Source organism: Aulostomus chinensis, chromosome 11, assembly GCF_037954235.1.
Source record: "Aulostomus chinensis isolate RoL2024-O1b breed Wild chromosome 11, RoL_Achi_v1.0, whole genome shotgun sequence".
NCBI classification, from domain to species: Eukaryota; Metazoa; Chordata; class Actinopteri; order Syngnathiformes; family Aulostomidae; genus Aulostomus; species Aulostomus chinensis.
The window spans coordinates 3549706-3567075 of NC_141330.1; the positions used below are offsets into that span (position 1 = coordinate 3549706).

Below are 17370 nucleotides of genomic sequence, written 5' to 3' on the forward strand. Positions count from 1 at the left end.
AAATCATCATTCTCCAAGTTCTGAAAGAGGCGTCTGATTATTTATGACAAGGGAAAATTACCAGTACAGTGATAACTTTAATAATATGTGTAATGTACAATTTGTAACTTAGATTTTTCTAATTTATCACCAATGATCGACCTCCCTGTATCGCCAGGAACTCAGGGAAAAGGGGGGGGGGGGGGTTTGGGCCAGTTATCAGGCGCTGAAGTGGACCGTCGCTAACATGTTGGAGCGGCCCCAGAGCCCCCATTCACAGAGCCTCCAGCACCACCACTCATGGTCCTCCTCAGTCTGTCGCAGCCCGCTCTACAGGACATTATCCTGCGGCGAAATGTCCCCTAGAGAGCTACAGATGACCGGACAACAAGCACCGGCTACAGCCAAATGAGATTTTAGGTAAATATGCATATAGATTCCTCAAATGGCACTTCTTTTCTTTTCTTTTCTTTTTTTTTTGCGGGTTCAATGAGTGAATATAATGCCAGATAATCAATAAATTTTATTTTGTACGTCATACATCATTTATTGGAATGCACCACTTATTATACATCCTGTCTGGTTTATTTTGCCATTCTGCAGGAATTCTGCAGGAATTCTACATGGCACAGTACAATTTGAGTGGTTGAAGATGTTTTTATGGTTTAAAAAAAACTGCAGCTGTTTGGGTGGGGTTAGACATACCAGCACATGAAGCAGGTGGATTTTTTTTTTTTTCCACTCTGTCAGGGGTTGAACACTGTAATTCATGGCAACTCTTCCTGTTGCAGCACAATACTGATACAATGGTGCCAAATATTCTTCATTTAAACTGCTGGTGTGATGCAAGGAAGATCCTCTATATCACTTTTTTTTACGTTTTGGTCATTGTACTTGTGTATTTCCTGCTGTTTGCCTTTTTAGAGGTGTATTTTCTCCTTGTTTCACTCAGATATTGAAATGTATCTCAAATGTTTTGTCCAGCAATATATCCTTTTTAGCAGAATCTCTGTCATGGTACTGTGGTTTAAATGACTGTTGTACCAACCCTCAATGTTGATGTACTTTATGTAGAAACTTTGTGAATGCTTTGTTTGGCAGAATGGAAGTGTTGCAGAGGAAGGGAAGCCTGAGGAGAGGAGTGATGCTCTGTCTTCTGCTGCTGGTTCTCCTACACGAGGCCACAGGCCAGAGACGGACAGGTCGCAGGAACAACCGGCTGAACGACAATGGAGGAAATGGTAACTCTTCATATGAGGTGTCCACACGTTGGAGGTCAAAGTCCATCTCAGGACTGTGTGGACAAGCCCAGAGAGGAACCTTGATTTAGATTCATTGTGGTCCTCTTTGGAAAGAACAGTGAGACTTTTTCAAGGTGACAAGACAAGAAAAAGAAAAATCAGGCTTATTTTTGATAAATACAGGCTGTTATTTAGCTGTTCTAAGTCAAGTCACCAGAATGATGTCTGAGTCAAAACCCGAGGTACTTCAGTGATTATCTGCCGTGTATTCTCAGATATTTCATATTTTGTACTGCTCTTTATGTCAGAAATTTAAAAAAAAAAATCCAAATCTCATAGGTTGTCTAAGATATAGATGAAGATTGGAAGATGATTCAAAGTCCTAGGGTTTAAACTCCCTGAAGTGACAATGAACAGTTGTAGTTGCAGAGTATTAATTTTGCTATATTTAAAGCTCCTTTGCATATTTTTTTTCTTATATTTTTAGTGGATTTAAACTCAAAATCTAAACTCAAAAATGGTGAAAATACAATAATATGAATTTTGAGAAAATTAGTTGCTTCTCATGTATTAGAAGATGTTACAACCGCCCCTTGTTTGTAGTTTGATCCATTTATTGGTTATAATTTGTGTCTTGATGGGAAATTATACACATACGGGCTTTGCCCCACAGTGTCTGGGATTTCTTTCTCTCACAGGTCGGACGTGTTCCCTGGAGGTGGCCTTCATCCTGGACAGCTCAGAGAGTGCAAAAATATTCCTGTTTGAGAAGCAGAAGGCCTTTGTGTTGAGCTTCAGTGCCCGCCTGTCCACGCTGCAGGTAGCAGGTTGGACGCTGAAGGTACGAATGGCAGCACTTCAGTACAGCAGCTCTGTCTCCATAGAGCAGAGATTCTCAGGCTGGAAAAACCTGGACACCTTCCACAGTCAAGTCAGCACCATGAACTACATCGGCCACGGCACCTACACCACCTACGCCATCAGAAACGCCTCACAGATGCTGGTGCAGGAAACGCCGGCAGACAGTGTCAGGGTCGCAGTGCTGATGACCGAAGGGGTTGACCATCCCCGCAACCCTGATGTCATTGCGGCTGCAGCAGAGGCCAAAGGTCATGGAATAAAGTTCTTTGCTGTGGGTTTATCAGGCATCGCCCAGCAGAGTCAGAATAACGCCAAGCTGCGGGCCATCGCTAGCGCGCCGGCGCAGCAGTTTGTTCAGAGTCTCCTGGATCCACAGTTGGAGGAGAAGCTGCTCAAAGAGATGGTGAGTGTAGACCGAGACCACGGCCAACAAAAACAGACCCAAGTTTAGCCTGAAAACTAACAGCATCAAACTTGTTACGTTTCTTAGTTCATTCGGTGACCTTTGCCTCGGTGTAGTTATGCTGAGGCTCGTAGAGTTTGTCTCAACCAGCTGATCAACATGTGCCATACACCGTTCGTAACCAATCTCAACTAGCTAACTCTCAATTCACACTCCACATCAACAGGGGGCAGCACATTACCAGAAAGTTGGGGTGTCCACGACTCTCGTAAGAAGCAAGGGAATGCTAAATACTTCAGCACTGGTTGAGAGGGAAACCCTCAAACCAGTCAGTTTACATTCCAGTATTGAATAATATGGTCGCGAGCTTCAGTTGGTGATTGAAAGAATGAGATTCTGGGGAACGTTGACTGGTTTGGACCATGACGCCTCCCTCCCTCCCGGTGCTAGAAAATGGAACATTCCACATCTATATTGTCCATGTTGTCCCAATGATACATCCAAAACTATTAAAAATTAACTGGTCCATGTAATAACGGGTGGAATGCCTCAAAATGCCGTTATGTGTAAAGAGAAATGTTAAAACAGTGACAAATGATTTTCCAAGGTCTGCTCCCTGGTCTGTGTTTGGATAATGTTGCTGAAAGACAGACAAACGGCAACTGGTTCAGGATGCAAACATCTTGATGGAGTTAAAATCATGAGATCTGCGGTGCTGAGCTTTTGTCTCCCTCTTCTGGCTCTTAGGGTAAACACAGTAGATCTGTGAATGTGACGTGTGCCTACGGCTGTGCAAATCATCTTAGCGTGCAACTAAGGACGGGGGGGGGGGGAGTGATGGAGTCAATAATCTAAATATTTTACATGTATCAACATGTGCAGGAGCCATAACGCAACATCTGCGTTTCCCTCAGCCGTTTAACCTCCTTCAGCTCTGCGTTGCGAGGACAAACGTCACCGATCATCTGCTGCCTGGCCGTCGATCTAAACCTTCCTCTGAATAGCGAGGTGCTTTTTGATCGGAGGCAACTTTCCCGTCGTACCCTCAGCTGCTGCATTGCTACGTTAAGCCCTGGCAAACCGATCATAGCTGGTTGACATAAAACGCATCGGTGTACCCGCATAGGAATGTCCCACCAGACAGCAGCTTTAGCAATGAACACAGAGAGATCGAAGCTGCAGCTGGAAACTCCAGTTTTAAAAATGGAGAGAGATCTGTGGAAAGATGTCACTCGTGTGTTTGACCTGCGTCAGACACAGGCAGTGGTGGGTGAATTACACAACCCCAGTTCTTTGGTAAAGATACTCCTGGAGTATCCTCGCATCCCAGTGGACGTATGTGGCAGATTTGGAAAGAAAGATCCACAGGTGGCGGAGTTAAAATCGTCTTTCCAAAGGGAGCAAATGTACTAAGTACAGTAATCAGTTAATGTACTTTGTTTGAGGTAGTTACCAGAAAGTTCCATTAGCCATGTGTGATTTACACCCAGAAGTCTGAAACTGCCCCCCACCCCCCACCCCCACCCCCATCTAGCCGCTCATCTGACTGATTCGTGCTTCTTGTGTGGTTGAAGGTGTTGACATTGTTACGTCTGGTTGGATTAAAGTCATGTCAGCTCTTGGCCCGGTGTGATGCAGATCTCCCTCTCTTCAAGCTGGAATCTCAGTTGTGTGTGCAGGGGGGGTGGGGGTGGGGGTTCCTGCCTGCTTTGCATGTTCCGCACTCACAGAAATGTCAAACGTCTACGGAAGGCCAAGGCCTGTCTGGGAGACTTGTTCTGCTCTCCAGAAATGTGCAGTATTAGTCACATTTTCATGCAAGAAAGAAAAGACACCATTAATGTGGGAAGCTATCGTCAGCGTAATGCATCTTTCAGTGAATGAAGCTGTGCTCGGTCTCGGAAATGTTCTGACGTTTTTGTCTGTTTTGCATCCAGGCGGCGGTTGCATCTGAAGGGGTACGCTCTTCCATTTGATTCAACATTTGACCTCGACTCTACAAGCGGAGATTTTTGCACTGACTCATTATTTTATGTCCATGCTAGTGTCCGCAGGCGCAAATGTGTATGTGTGACAGAGGAGAACGAGGCCCTCCGGGAAGTCCAGTAAGTTCTAATCATTCTAACCATAATTCCACTCAGACATAATTATCTGTGTCAAGTACTGCAGTCATGCATCCGTTGAGTTGATTGACTTCACGCTTCAAAAATCATAAAAGCGGCGTTCATTTGCAGAGATGTTCATGCGAATGAAAATGTTTACGTCCCCTTATGAGCCACATAATTTATTTTCATCTGTAATCCATAATCCAGCATCAAAATCCCATAAACCTTCGGTCAAGGGAACCTACGGGTTGCTAGCTTCCAGTTTGGACCACAAAAACTTGTTGTCCCTGCAGCAATTTGCATCTAATTAAGAATCAAAATTCTTCATCAACAATTCCAGGGTAGAAAGGGCGACCCAGGTTTCAGAGGACCGCCCGGTTTGAAAGGTGCGAGGGTAAGTAACCAAGATAAGAGACAAACAAAGCCTTTGCAACTCACTGCTAAGTCTTATTGTGAGGTGATTTTCATTACACAAGGGGGAGCCAGGCATGAATGGACGACCTGGAGGTGACGGTCCAGAGGTAAAATGTTCAGCTGCACAGTTTCCATAATCTTCATCGCAAGAAGGAACCCTGATTCTAAAATGGTGCTGTACTTTGCAGGGCCGTTCAGGTTATAAGGGCAACAAGGTTGGTGTCTGTTGTACTTCATACTCACTGTATCCTCTCTTCCTGTTAGGATATCGTTAAAAATAAATGAATAAAATGTTCAACTTTGTCTTCCAGGGGGAGAGAGGAGACTGTGGGACTCCCGGGGCAAAGGGTGACCAGGTATGGACATTATTACCTAAATTATTTCAATTTGGACAACAGACATTGTCCTTATAATGAATTAAATGTCATCACACAGGGTACAGAGGGACCTCCAGGCCCTCCAGGACCAAAGGGAAACCAGGTAGATAAACTGTTTGTATCAAGATAATGAAGTAATTAACTTTTTTTCCCTCTCTCTCTCAAGATAAATAGTTGTGCGAAGTTATCACATTTGCTTTTCCAGTCAACAGATTCAATTCGGAAGCAATTTGGTATGTTAATTGTCCTCATTCTTCACACTGTGTTTCTAATGGACAGACATGACAATACGTCGACATCAGACACTCAAATATGACAAATGGAAGTGGAACTCGTCTTTTATTCACTTCTGCACTAATGGAATGTGAAAATTGGATTACAGCTAATCCCGATGCTAATGTGGCCATCCAAAGCAGTGAATCCAGGCTTGGAGGATATTATTCTTTTGCAGGAACAGACTTTGTGTGGTGGGATTAGCCGAGGGACCTGGCCGCCCAACACCACTCTTCCTCCTCTTCACTACTGGCACAGTGTCAATATAACCTTGTCATTTTTGGGGCTCTGTCTGAGAATCCAAGAACTTGAAAGCAGTGGTTGTTAATTTTAATCCTGGTGCATTTTTCGTTTCGTGGTGGTGGGTTGGTTTTGACCTGTACATTCAACACAGGGGGTTTCTTCTCAAAATCATACATGATTTCTTTTGCACGGCGAGATTTAAAGTGTTGTGACAGAGAAGACATTTTAATTTCATGGCTGTGATTAAAGCAGCTTCATGCAATGAAGGATTGTATAATCTTATTAAATTCGTTGTGCAGGGCGCAGTTGGACCACCTGGAGACATGGGTCCTGAGGGTGCAGCGGGACCAAAAGTAAGTTTCAACAAGATCTTGATGTGCGGTGACATTTGGTACTTTTAGATGGTTTATAACATCATCCGTTTAATTGGCTGAGCTGGCCGTCAGTTGCAAGTAATGTATGGTTTTGCCTCACATTAAGAAAATCCAATTACAGGGGATCAAACACTCAGTGCTTAGTTTCTTGACTGTTAAAGGAAAACACCAACTTTTTGGTAACTATCGTCATTGCCCATCCTACTCAGAGGTAGATAAGAAAATAAAATGGCTTTTTATTCTTACAGGGAGCTGAGACTCAGAGAATCTACCTGACTGCTAGTTAGCTTAACACAATATATGGTAGTGGATAGCATACCTCTGACTCCTTTGCTCTGATTTCAAAACCTGTAGTTCCTCCTCTGTGTATTCTGGATCAAGCAGATCAGGATCAGGATCTTGGTTTACCCAGATGTAATCCTCATCCTCCAGAACATCTGCCATGATGAGTGGCGGCAATGTTTTGTTGGCCAAAGCTTTGAGGCGCGCCAGACAGGAAAGTAGTTCTGACAATGATTCGGAATCTAAAATTACAATATCCTGTGAGATTAAATTGTTATGTCTTAACAAATAAAATGCACAACCCTAACTGTATTAATGCAAACTGAGATAGTTTTGGAGAAAAGTATATTTTAGGGCTTTTAGGGGAGCTATGCTAACCTGTGCTAAGCTAACTAGCAGTCAGCTGGTCTCTGTGAGTCATCGCTCCCGAATGCAGCACAGAGAAGAGAAGGGTATCTATCATCTTGTTTAGGTCTGGGAAGGATGAACAATAAGTAGATTTCCTAAAAAAGTTGATGAGTTCCTTTGTCAACAACACATCAAGCTTTCGGTCTGTAAAATATGATTATATGGTTGACCAAAGATGTTGGTTATCTGGATATTTTGCTGATTATTTTCCATCAAAATTATTGAACAGTGTCCCTCATTCACGAGCAGCACTCCCCAGACACTTTCCACACAACATCTGTGCTGTCAGATACCACTTTGGGCCAAAAAAGGAGCAAAAATGACCTTTAAAATGTGTGTGCATAAGGCTAATAAGATGCTGTAGCTTTCCCACAGCTTTTTTGACAAAGATGTCTTTATCCCAATGAAATATAGCGCATTCATGAAAAAAAATCCAGACATTAATCAAGAGGAGGTTTTATAGTAGGAACAAAGCAGTGTTCTTTATTTCTTAAATGCCACAAAAAGGTTGCGACTACAAGCCATTTGGCTTAATCGTTATAGGATGGACAATAAATCACCAAGATACAACTATAAATGACTCAAACACACTTCTGCATGAAGAATTGAATTTATAAGCATTTACTGTGTAAGCATTCTAAAAGATGGATTTCTAAGAAATGTCCTGCGGTTAAAAATCCTAAAATGCTTGATATTTTTCTTTGATAAAATATGTCAGGGTGCACGATACTGACAAAGGTTTCTCTAAAAACCTGTCAGAAATGGTACGTTTCGCTACATTTTAGGACAGCGTCATCAGCAAACAAGTTTATGAGGCAGGAAGGTGGACATTCGGTGGAGATTGTTCTTTGGCCAGCTGAGAGAGCGAGGACAACTAGATATATTAGTCAGTGCGTCTCATTTAATTTCATATTCTTGCTCAACCTAAATGCATACCTCTGGTCACTTGTCACAGGGAGACAGAGGAACCAGCGGGGCCCCTGGACCGCCAGGAGACATTGGTATTGGATTCCCGGGAACCAAGGTGACCTGCTTGTTTCAGTGTTTCTATAGGAGATCCCCCACATTCATGTAAAGTCGCTCACCTGTAATTAAACCACACTCTCCAAGGATGAAGGTCTTCTTCCATTCCTGTGGTTTTATATACTTTTACAAGTTTTCGTGATGGCAGAAACAAATGCGAACCCCTGAAAAACCCAACCCTCATGAGTAAATTATCAACCATATCACTCTTGTGTCACTCTATTGAATACTGGGTCTGTTCAAAGGCGCTGAGTGATGACGTGTGATGCTTACAGGGTGAAAAGGGTATTCAGGGAAGATCAGGGCCGATAGGTCCGGTTGGTATTGGAGAACCAGGACTAACAGTGAGTATTACCATTATGTTCCTGTTTTGTGTTGGCGCGGCTGCATCACGGGGCAGGTGCACCTTGTATCTTGGGAGTGTAACTGAGAATTGGCGTTGCAGGAGTTGATATTGACCAATCACACACGCAGTGTAATGTAACTGTAACAAGCAGCGTGCCAGGGCATTCGCATCCATGCCAGCGACATTAAAAGTCATCTGTTTGTTCCAGGGTCCTCCTGGACCGCCCGGAGCACAAGGGAACCCTGGACCGCCTGGAGAAGGGCTTCCGGGCCCAAAGGTGGGTCACATTTTTTAACCGTTTGACCGAGTGGTGGCACAAGGTAGAAGTTAATGACGATGTGCTGCAGCATCTGATGAACTGATCGCACTGATCATCAAGCCTTTGAGGGACAGGCTCCAAAAAGGATATGAACCAAAATTAAGATTGATGGAGATTAATCGTGACTGGGATTAGAGTTGTATCCATAGCCAGAGTTGGGCATTTAACAATTAACCTTTACAGTACACGAATATAATATAAAGATAAAAGTATCGAGCTGACCGCCTTTCACCCTCTTGCTGCTGTGAGATTACTCAGGAACTACCATTACTGGCATAATTAAAGCATTTGAAATGTTCTGGACGTGTCAGACTAACTTCATTTGTTTTAGGGTGATCGAGGGTATGAAGGCCCCCGGGGCAGTCGTGGGCCACCTGGTGTCGGGGTCAAAGGTGACAAGGTGAACGAGCTGATCCTTGTGGTTCAGTGGCAGCTTCCTCTGATCTACAGCATTTTCCAACATCTATTCCCAGATCTCACTCGCGTCTTTTGTTATTTTTATTTTCAAGTGTTTGTTTGTTTTTTCTCAGGGCAGCCTTGGGCCACCTGGGATTCCAGGTCCACTCGGTCCTCCTGGCATAGGATTTCAGGGAGAAAAGGTAAAAACCGAAGTAACCACGGCGGCCTAACCGGATCGGATCAGACTGAGACTGAGTCAGAAAAGACCAGCATAAAAGATTAACAAACTGTCCCACCACACAATTCCCTCCAGTAAAGATTTGTGTCGTCTCGTTCGTCTTGTAACTGCCAGGGTGATCAAGGCCCAGCTGGACTTGTTGGCCCCAGAGGTTCTCCAGGTATCGGCATAACAGGACCTAAGGTGAGACATCAACCGCTCCACACACAAAACCACTCATTGTGATTGTTTGTTCTCCGTCTTCTGAATTATTCTGGACTTATTATCACATAAAATCCAGCTGCCTTGTCAGCCAAACATCTGGGACTGCTGTGCGATTGCTTCTCATCAGACACTGACTCGTTTTCAGGTTGATATCAGAGATATTTGTTACATTGTGAACAAAATAGGCTCTATCAAAATGAAGAGATCGCGGTGAACATGTTCACTCAAACTCCACTGCTCGTCAATCCAAAGCATCTGTCCCTCCAGCTTCAGAGGTGGAGGCAGCAGCCCCGGTAGGAGCCCAAACCACCAGGGAGTAAAACTGTTTCACGTCCGTGTCTTTAGGGAAATCAGGGATTCATGGGTGAGCCTGGACTGCCAGGTGAGAGAGGTGTGGGACAACCAGGACCAAAAGTAAGTGTGCTGATTCCCATCCACGCTCACTTCTTCCTAAAAGCATCCGAGCTGCAAGAAGGTAGAAGGAAGCTGCTAGCTGCTGATTCTGTCTGTGGTAGTCTCCTCTAGCATGTTAGTCCTCGTCCTCGTGCTCCTCGTCAACACTCCTGCTTGTCATCTCCTCTCCCAGGGTGACCCGGGGACAGAGGGTTTACCAGGTGTAACTGGTCAGCCTGGAGAGGACGGCGTCCCAGGACAAAAGGTAACATCCTAAACTTCCTGGCCAGTTTGTCGTAAATCTACAGCCTCTTGATGTTTTTAAAAGTATGTTACGTATTAATATAGTAGGGTTATAATAATAAATAATGTAATATTTACAAAATATAATATAATATAATATAATATATTATGTCAACACTGAGTTATTTATAGTTCACTTCCATGTTTTGTATTTGAAGACTCCCTCCATGCAGCTCAAGAGAATGGTATAAATGATGGTATAAATAGAAATAATAAATTTAAAATCTGACTTAATGAACATTCACACTGGTCCACCACTTTATTACCTTTCAAATAACGCCAGGGGGACATTGGGTTACCAGGGGCCAGGGGCCCTGATGGAGTTCCTGGTAAAGGCGTCCCTGGTGAGAAGGTAACGGAAAACATTTTTCCCTTCTGCATACAAGAAAACAAATCAAATCCATTGTTAATTCATATTGAACTGACCTTCATGTTGATAACTCAATTAAAAATTCTGAAGGAATAACAGGTCCTGTGTTATTTGGGCAGGGAGACCGAGGGGACCGGGGCTCCAGAGGCCAGCCAGGCCCAGTGGGTCCCGTGGGGCCGATGGGGCCAAAGGTGCGTGTATGAAGCAGAGGAGCAGATGTGGAATCCTCACAGCTTTGTTTACTATTCATTTTAAATTCTCTTTATTTTGATATTTTCTATTCATCATTTACCCATTTTAATTTTTTATTTTTTTTTGCCAATGAACTCTTCATATATTGATGATACTCCTTTTATTAAATTAACAAAATCTGAACAGAAAAAAAATAATATTTTACAGTCCAAAAACAAATCTGATAATCAGAGGCGACATGAAACGTAACAAGAACAAAACAAAACATGAGCCGGGAAAGATTTCTGAAAATGACATGGCTGAAGATAAAGAGCCGCGTTTGACTCGGGGCTCCAGCTGAGCCGCTGATACCCACATAAAATAACGTTTTAACATATTGTTCAGTTGTTTAAAGATAGAAACTGAACACTTGAGGCTCTTTTCATACTCTCTGAGCCCCATTCTGGTCCCTTGCCTCTCTGATAGGTGTTTTCTGTCTTAGGGAGACCCAGGACTTGAGGGGCCGCCTGGTGCACCTGGACCACCAGGGAGGGGGATTCCCGGTGCTAAGGTGTGACGCTGTTACACGGATACACAGTTGTGCCACGGTCCTCAGCGGTGATGTTGGTTCATTAATCTACTTTTTGTTTCGTGTCAGGGAGAACCGGGACCACAGGGTCCAGCGGGAGCTGTGGGTGAGCCGGGGAGGGGTCTAACTGGACCAAAGGTGAGTCCAGCTCCTGTCTAGTCTTGACTGATCGTCCCACAGACAACGCTGACTCTGTGGTGGGATTTTTTTTAGGGTGACAGAGGGTCTCCAGGGCCTGCTGGCTCACCTGGATTTAAAGGTGAAGGCTATCCTGGTCCTCCAGTGAGTATCAACCCTGCATCCATCGCCTTCACCCCTACAACAAACACACACACACACACACACACACACACACACACACACACACACACACACACACACACACACACTGATGTCTGTTTGATACTGTGATTCAGGGACTTCCTGGGCCTCCTGGCTTGACTGGAGAGACTGGACCAGATGGGGTCGGGATACCTGGATCAAAGGTAAAGGTCGTGCACCAAAGTACCAGAAGAAAAAAAAAAATTCATATCTTTGTTAGAGAACAATCAGTGACTAACATGATAAAAACGGGTGAAGTGAACTATGGTTGGATTATAATTTTTGATTTTATTTTGGATGTCAGCTTGACTTTGTTCATCTGTGGACTTCATTCCTGAAATTTGAAATTGAATTTTGAAATTTGTGGGTAAAGCGATCCATGATCAAGACTCATGGTTGCAGGTGTTGCTTTAGTTTAGTTTTTTTTTAATGCGATTTCCTGTCCAGGGAGATCGAGGCTTGACTGGACCTCCTGGACCTGCAGGACCACCAGGAATCGGTCTCCTTGGTCCAAAGGTAACGTGGCCTTCAGAACATCAACCTATACGTGTGTTTGTCCTCGCATTTTTTTGCTCATTGGGGTTTTGACGGGACAATATATCAAAAATAATCCCCGTGTATGAACAGCAAAACCGTGTTTCCTCTTTCCGCAGGGATCAGCTGGCCTTGCGGGGCCTCCGGGTCCTCAGGGGATACCTGGAGAGGGCATTCAAGGACAGAAGGTGCTACTGCCACCTGCTGGTGCTGTCCAATCCGCCCGTTGATGTTTTTTATGAATCCAATTGTGTTATGCGGCTTTCAAATGGTGACTAGTTCCCCAAACTGACCTTGGACGGCCAATGACGAGTCTCAAACTTGTTTTCGGAAAAGCTGAAGGAAACTTTTTGTGTTCTCTTCCCTGTGTGTCTCTCACCGTTATTTCAGCTAATTGATAATTTAGGTCGACAGCTAAAACGAGGCTTTGAACCGTAGTTTTGTTGTTCCAGGGGGAGCCTGGATTTCCGGGGATCCCCGGTCCCAGAGGTCCTCCTGGACAAGGTCTGCAGGGAGACAAGGTAATGTTGTTGTATGTATGCTGATGCAGGGAACTTTGTTACCATCACCGAGAACATGTCTCTTGCTTTCCTCTTGCAGGGGGGCCGAGGGTTCAATGGTGAGAAAGGAAAAAAGGGAGACCGAGGCGAGGCTGGAGAGCCAGGAGCCACCGGACCTTTGGTACTGGATATTGTCGTCACACACGTGATAAAGTGACTCATTTGAAAAGCCGATTGGTTTGTTAAACTAGAAAAACACTCTGTAAATGTGAGGGACGTGACAGAACACCAGCCTGCTAACGGTCTGGAAGGGATACAGGAACACACAGACTTGGGACTATGCTTATTTGGAGAGCCAGACAGGAAATAAGCCGAGGCAGCTAGTTAGCTTAGCACAATGAATGGTAGTGGATGGAAAGTGTTAGCATACTTCTGCCAAAACGGTCCCTGGTAGCTTGCGCATTAAATTCATCACAAAATAAATTAAAAGTTACAGGATATTACAATGTCAGAATCAGACACCGAGCTGAGGGGGATTACCAACGGACAAAACAGCGTCTTGAACTCGATCGATCTGATGACTTTGCTAACACTTACCACCCACTACCATTCATTACGCTTAGCTAACTAGCAGTAAGCTTGACTCTGCTGCTCCGTAAGGCAGCACAGGAGAATGAAGGGTATTTTTCTCTTGTCTGACTCTGGGGAAAATGGACAACAAGAGCATCATCCCCCCAAAAAAAGGCGTGTTCCTTCAAACACATGAACGGTTATTAAGATGATGTCTTTCATATCACAGGGCAGAGTGGGGCAAAAGGGAGAGCCTGGACTCACAGTAAGTGACTACGTCTCCTGTGACTCTACAAGTCAAACTGAGAATATATGGAAATTCATTGTCTTTTTAGGAGGTTTTTCTACCTTTTTTATATCATAAAACAGTAGTTTTGTGTGTCGAAGGCACTGGTAAGATATGAATATGTATGAATCTGAGACATTACAAGTGGCAAAATCAAGTATTTAGCATCTATGGACATGTTTTCAGGCAATTTGACCTGCGGGTAATGAGGTTAAATTCCTTTTTTCAGAGGGAAGAAATCGTCAAAATCGTGAGATCGATATGCAGTAAGTCATCGCAAACACAATTTTTCGTTGGGCCTTTTTATTTTTACATTCATTGACCTTTAATAGTGTGTTTAACCATCATCTGCTTCCAGGCTGCGGAGTGACATGCCGCCAAACCCCCTTGGAGCTGGTCTTTGTGATTGACAGCTCAGAGAGCGTTGGCCCCGACAACTTCAACGTGATCAAGGACTTTGTCAACGCTGTTATCGACCGCGCCTCGGTCAGCAGGGACACCACGCGCGTGGGCGTGGTCCTCTACAGCCACATCAACGTGGTGGTGGTCAGCCTCAGACAGCAAGCCACCCGTGACGAGGTCAAGTCTGCGGTGCGCTCCATGACCTACCTGGGCGAGGGCACCTTCACAGGCAGCGCGCTGCAACAGGCGAACCAGGTGTTTGAGGCGGCGCGGACGGGCGTGAGGAAGGTGGCCATCATCATCACGGACGGGCAGGCCGACAAGAGGGACTCGGTCAGTTTGGAAAGTGCTGTGAAAGAATCTCAGAGAAATAACATCGAGACGTTTGTGATCGGGGTGGTGAACGAGAGTGACCCCCTGTACGTGGACTTCAAGAAGGAGATCAACCTCATTGCTTCTGAACCCGACAGCGATCACGTGTACCTGATTGATGACTTCAGAACACTTCCAGGTGACAAGATCCATAATCACTTGACGCACATATGAAATAGTCTAATCACCCCCCCCCCCCCCCCCAAGATGACATTCACCTCCTCTGAAGCGCGATCGGGTTTCTTCGACTGCTTTAATCCCTGGATGCAGGTTGATCCTGCAGCAGAGGACACCATCAACCAAACCTAATGTGAAAAAATACAATTTTTCATTATGTTCAATCAATTTGCGTCAAAATGTAACGGTTTCCTCGTGAACCCCTGCTACATCCCTCCACTAGGATTTTTTTTTAAAAATCGGCCTCATACTTAATCTTGCTAACAGGATCAGGTAAAGAGCTCATACGTCCTTAGCAGAGGTCCTAATTTAATGAACTGTCAAAACTTTGTGGGGAATTACATGGGCAGGAAGCACATTGAACACACTTACCAACTTATCAATTCATGTTCTGGTCTCTCAGTGCTTGAAAAGAAACTTCTGAGCCGAATCTGTGAGGACGGTGAGAGACATTTGTTCAGCTCCGTCCCGAGCTCCAGACTGGCTCCGGGAATCCCTGACGTGTCCGGTAACGTCCGGGAGCCTCCGTACAGGACGGACACCGACACGCCCACATTCACCGGAGACATCAGGAGAGTTCAGATAGTGGTGAGGAGGACACATCAGCCAACCATCTCATTTTTCTGCCAGAAAATAAAAATATTAATAAGATTGTACCTTGTATTTCAATGTCATAGTATTCCAGATAGTAGATTTGAAGTTCTAGGAATCTTTCTTGTACTTAGAACAACATAATCTCATGTCTATGAATCGATTTACTTTCAACATGACATATTAATTTGTAAACTTTCTATTACTTTAAAAAGAGTGCAGTAACCCTGAAGAGTAAAACCTCCTCTCCATGGTTACAGCCGGGCCCCCCAGCGTCCTATCCTGACAGAGACCCCATCGCCCCTCAGAGGCCAAAGACGGATGACAGAACCGCCTCAGAGACCCAGAGAGTTCCATTCTTCGACCGGGAACCCTTCAGACCGGTAACAGAGTTTGAGATGAAGAACCCCAACCACAACACGGTGATGACCGGAGCCATCGGGCCGGCGGGTCCCACTGTGAAGGCCTCGCCGGAGCTCCTCCCACTCTCTCCCCCAACTCCCCCGCCGCTGCTTTCTGACACCCTCAAATCAGGTAAAACTGGAGGGATCAGTGATTTAAACAGTAAACATGGCAGCACAGCAAAGGGCAGAAGTCACGGCCTTGTTAACACTGGGAAGACACCACAAATACGAGAGGTTTCGCCAAATAGCTTCCGTGTCACGTGACCTCGGGACTCCAAACCAGTACCAACTGTTAGTACAGGACTGGAAGAATCAGTCACTTCCTTTTGTCGCATTTTACTGCTTCCCATAGTTTACATGATCGATTCAAGCTCCTGTAAGACCTCACAGTCTGAAGTCCTCTGGATACCTTTTCTTGTCTGGTTGACATTTCATCCAAAACTTAAAACGGAAAAGGTTTCAATTTTTTTTTGTTTTTTTGTCATCCTCAGCGGAGCGCTGCAGCCAGTTCCTGGATCCGGGGCCTTGCCGGGACTACGTGGTGAAGTGGTACTACGACGCCACGGCCAACTCCTGCGCTCAGTTCTGGTTCGGCGGCTGCCTGGGAAACACCAACCAGTTTGAGAGCGAGAAGAGCTGCAGAGAAACCTGCGTCCGGGTCTAACACGCACGTAGCCGTAGTCAGAAGCCTTCGTCTCTCTTAACGCTCGTTAAACATTTCTTGCATGTGACTTGGTCATTAAGTTCACTTCAACTTCAGTGCTTCCGTTCTTTTCTTAACGCTACCGTAACCAGGAGGAGTGCGCGGGAAGAGAACAGGTGATTTGTGGCAGGGCAGGTACAGTTAAGGGAACATTTTATTTGTTGGCAGAAGGATTTGTATATTTTATGTGATTATTTGTGCACACGGACGAGTAAACCAGGCCTAACCAGGACAATTATTACCTCCACTAAGAAGGTTGTGTTTTCAGTGCCGTTTGTTTGATTTTTTTTTTTGCAGGGTTACCCAAAAACCAAAGAGCGTATTTTCTTGATACTTGACGGGTGGAATGATCCGCCTAAAAGGGGCGGATCTAGGATCTTAAAAAAATAAATAAATAAATAATTTAAAAATCACCTTTCAAAGTTAAACAAATGGGGCTGTTTTCCAAGTTTTCATCCTTTTCTTGGAGAATAACATTTACATCAAGAAGAACAATGCAGGCTTGTGTCTGTGTATGAAAAGTTTCAACAAAATGTACAATTTGGTGCAAGTCTGGATAAAACTGAGGAGGTTTTTATTCAGGAAATCTGTAAAAAACTAATGGGCAGATTTTGATGAAATCTGGTGGAAGGACAGGTTCATATTCCAGGTGTTTTACTGTTGGCAGGCGAACTGGATCAGAGAGTCGATCCTGAATCCCGGAGACGGTTCTGGGTCACTGGCTGGGTGTTAGTGGTACTTTTCTCCTTGCTAGGTTCTGTTACTTACACTCTTGAGCAGCTCTTACAAAAAACAAAAACAACAAAAAAAAAACAAAACATTTTAACCACTAACCTGCTATTCAGAGAAGTAATCCCTTTTATGTAATGTAATGATGTATTTTTTACTTTTTCTTTTTAATGTTTAATACGGTGTAAAGTCAATAAAGAAAAAAGATTACAAACTTTGAATCACTGCTGTTCCATTGAAGGGTGAATTTCCTTACAGGACCCAAACACCGCAGGTTAATCCAAGAGGAGAGAGAGAACGCCAGAGGCGACTTTTCTTCTTCTTCTCAACACAATTTAAGAATTGGAAGGGGAAACAGCTGGTCTGTGGAGCAACTCGTTTTCACGTCGGTGGATCCCGATGTCACAAATTAGTTCCATAAACGCAACAAAAAAGTTTCTTTTTAAGCCTAAAAGAAGCAGATGGC

General features: G+C 44.4%; 1 protein-coding gene across 2 annotated transcripts; it reads left to right on the top strand.

The window, feature by feature from the left end:
- Positions 1-276: 276 nt before the first annotated feature.
- col28a1b (collagen, type XXVIII, alpha 1b) lies at positions 277-17112 on the top strand. 2 transcript variants are annotated; one of them, XM_086217762.1, is made up of 35 exons: positions 277-399; positions 1081-1220; positions 1919-2484; positions 4422-4442; positions 4530-4589; positions 4930-4983; positions 5066-5110; positions 5192-5218; positions 5315-5359; positions 5439-5483; positions 6196-6249; positions 7916-7984; positions 8259-8327; positions 8538-8606; positions 8980-9048; positions 9179-9247; positions 9400-9468; positions 9835-9903; positions 10076-10147; positions 10469-10537; positions 10675-10746; positions 11229-11297; positions 11385-11453; positions 11529-11597; positions 11732-11800; positions 12084-12152; positions 12290-12358; positions 12623-12691; positions 12771-12851; positions 13470-13505; positions 13756-13792; positions 13885-14439; positions 14881-15065; positions 15284-15602; positions 15964-17112. In XM_086217762.1, the coding sequence occupies exons 2-35, from the start codon at positions 1082-1084 to the stop codon at positions 16134-16136; spliced, it is 3621 nt and encodes a 1206-aa protein (XP_086073888.1). In that variant the 5' UTR covers positions 277-399; position 1081; the 3' UTR covers positions 16137-17112. The 2 variants fall into 2 exon arrangements, with proteins under 2 accessions (XP_086073888.1, XP_086073889.1); XM_086217763.1 differs by having other exon boundaries at positions 15329-15602.
- The last annotated feature ends 258 nt before the right edge of the window (positions 17113-17370 follow it).